Genomic DNA, 2034 nt, shown 5'->3' with positions numbered 1-2034 from the left:
TAAGTGGCGACATGATATAAAATGCTATAAGACCGTATATTGTATTACTATTGTAGGTCCATGTCGTCAGCCCTTTACTTCCTAGAATGCAGAATCTGATCAAGGCCTCATCAGTGGACCAAGGTAATAAGCTCTAAACTTTCACAGAATACAGAATCTGATTGAGACCTCCTCAGTAGACCAATGCATTAAACATTGCTAGAATACAGAAAAACCAATCAAGTTTTAAAATTAGTAAAAACAATTCACAACACAACATATTCATTGCTTGGCCTAATCTTGTAGACATACCTTTGCATACCTCCTGGTTGACGGCCTTGATCAGACGAGCCTTGAAGCACGAGAGTGTTACCATAATGAGGTGGGCAGCAGAAACAGTATTGTTTTTAGACCTGGAGTTATGTCCCCTCCTTTACCAGGGAGAAGAAAAGGTATCAGATTCTTAACATTAAAGTATTGAACTTTGTATTAAACTACAAATTCTCATTTTAATTAATATTTCATCGTTGGAGTTCAAATTCTTGCAAACAGTTTTGCTACTACATATTATGTATATTTATCTTCTTCCCTGCTGCTACTGTTGCTGATTGACGAGTGGGACAACCTGTCGGATTTATCATTTATCGCAAAAACAATATGTTCATCGTTTGTATCACTTTTGTTAGTATTTTGTTCCACTTGGAATTGTATATTATTGATATTTCCTTGATAAGTTTCTAAGGTAAGTTTCTTGGTATTATTTATGTAAATGACATTCAATTATTTTCTATTGCAGTATATTTGTGGAGAATTTCTCCTAGCCATTCAGGACAGTAAACATTTCAGCAAGTAAGTCATTTATATTTTGATTTTGGGTGGAATCCGTTTTGCATCCATCTAACTAATGTACTATTTTCTTCAACATTTGTTTTCAATTTCCCCTTGAAAGAACTTAAAAGGTGTTAAGTGATTAAAAGCAATGGCACAGATTTGACAATTACCTGGTTAGTATGAATTATATTTTATTTTTTTGGCGGGGTGGGAAGGAGGAGAGGACATCAAGTATTACCCACGAATATCCTGTCCCGTCCAGTCCTGTCCCTTAAGATTTCCCATCTTTATCGATATCATCACTCGAATCATGACATATCTTAACAGATTTTGATCAGTCTTCATACAAACGTCAAATACAGGAATACTTCAAATGAGTTTTCATTTCACGGTTCAAAGGTCATCATTACTATTTATAGAAATTTGTCCACCAATTTAGTAACATCACTCCAGTAACTTCATTTCATAACAGGTTTAATCAGACTTCTTGTAAATGTTAAAAAGTTCAGGGTTCCAAAGTGAGGCCAAGGTCACAGTTACTATTTATAAAATTGTCAAGCAATGACATCGGGGGCATTTGTGTCATACAGCCATGCTCTAGTCTTTACTAATATTAACCCTTTCACCCCTAGGTAACATTAGTAGACTCGAACATACATTTATTTGGATGAGTCCATTATGGTCTACAGTGGTGAAATGGTTAAGGACGGGAACTTTGTAGTTTAATTTGTCTGTGAATAATTTTGATAAGGAATCGGCATATTTGTAACAGTAATAAACAATGTCTTCTTCAGACCTACAAATGCCCTCCAAGGTACAGCTTCCAATGTCGGTCGGGGATTGACGGACTTCTTTGCAAACTGTTGGAGAGCACTGAAAACAGAAGAGAAGCGGGGTAATTTGACCTTCAAATTGTATTTTACTTCAGAATATCTCAATGTATTCAAGCCTAGGACATAATCGAGCTATACATCTGTATTTAAACAGTAAAACCCTGATATATTGCCATAATTTTGTCTATTTAATCTTCAGCATTACATAAATGATTTGATGATAAAACCAGGACCCATAAGTTGTTAGGCAGTAACAAAAAGGAGGCCTTGAATATGTAATAAGGTGACAAATACAACGATATATGATGGTTTCTAATAAATGGATGGTTCTTACTGTACTCATAGACTTGTCTACACCACAGGACCAATGCTTTTATCGTGATAAACAGGT

General features: G+C 35.3%; 1 protein-coding gene across 1 annotated transcript; it reads left to right on the top strand.

The window, feature by feature from the left end:
- Nucleotides 1-56: 56 nt before the first annotated feature.
- Nucleotides 57-1705, top strand: LOC110444157 (the record flags this gene model as incomplete). The annotated part of the gene is made up of 4 exons (XM_021488565.1): nt 57-123; nt 286-431; nt 776-828; nt 1605-1705. Coding segments are annotated over 4 exons (367 nt in total), but the record flags the coding sequence as incomplete, so codon positions are not given.
- Between the last annotated feature and the right edge of the window lie 329 nt (nt 1706-2034).

The sequence above is a fragment of the Mizuhopecten yessoensis genome, unplaced genomic scaffold (assembly GCF_002113885.1).
Source record: "Mizuhopecten yessoensis strain PY_sf001 unplaced genomic scaffold, ASM211388v2 hete_36043694, whole genome shotgun sequence".
Lineage (NCBI taxonomy): Eukaryota > Metazoa > Mollusca > Bivalvia > Pectinida > Pectinidae > Mizuhopecten > Mizuhopecten yessoensis.
This window is presented reverse-complemented; position numbering and strand designations above follow the sequence as displayed.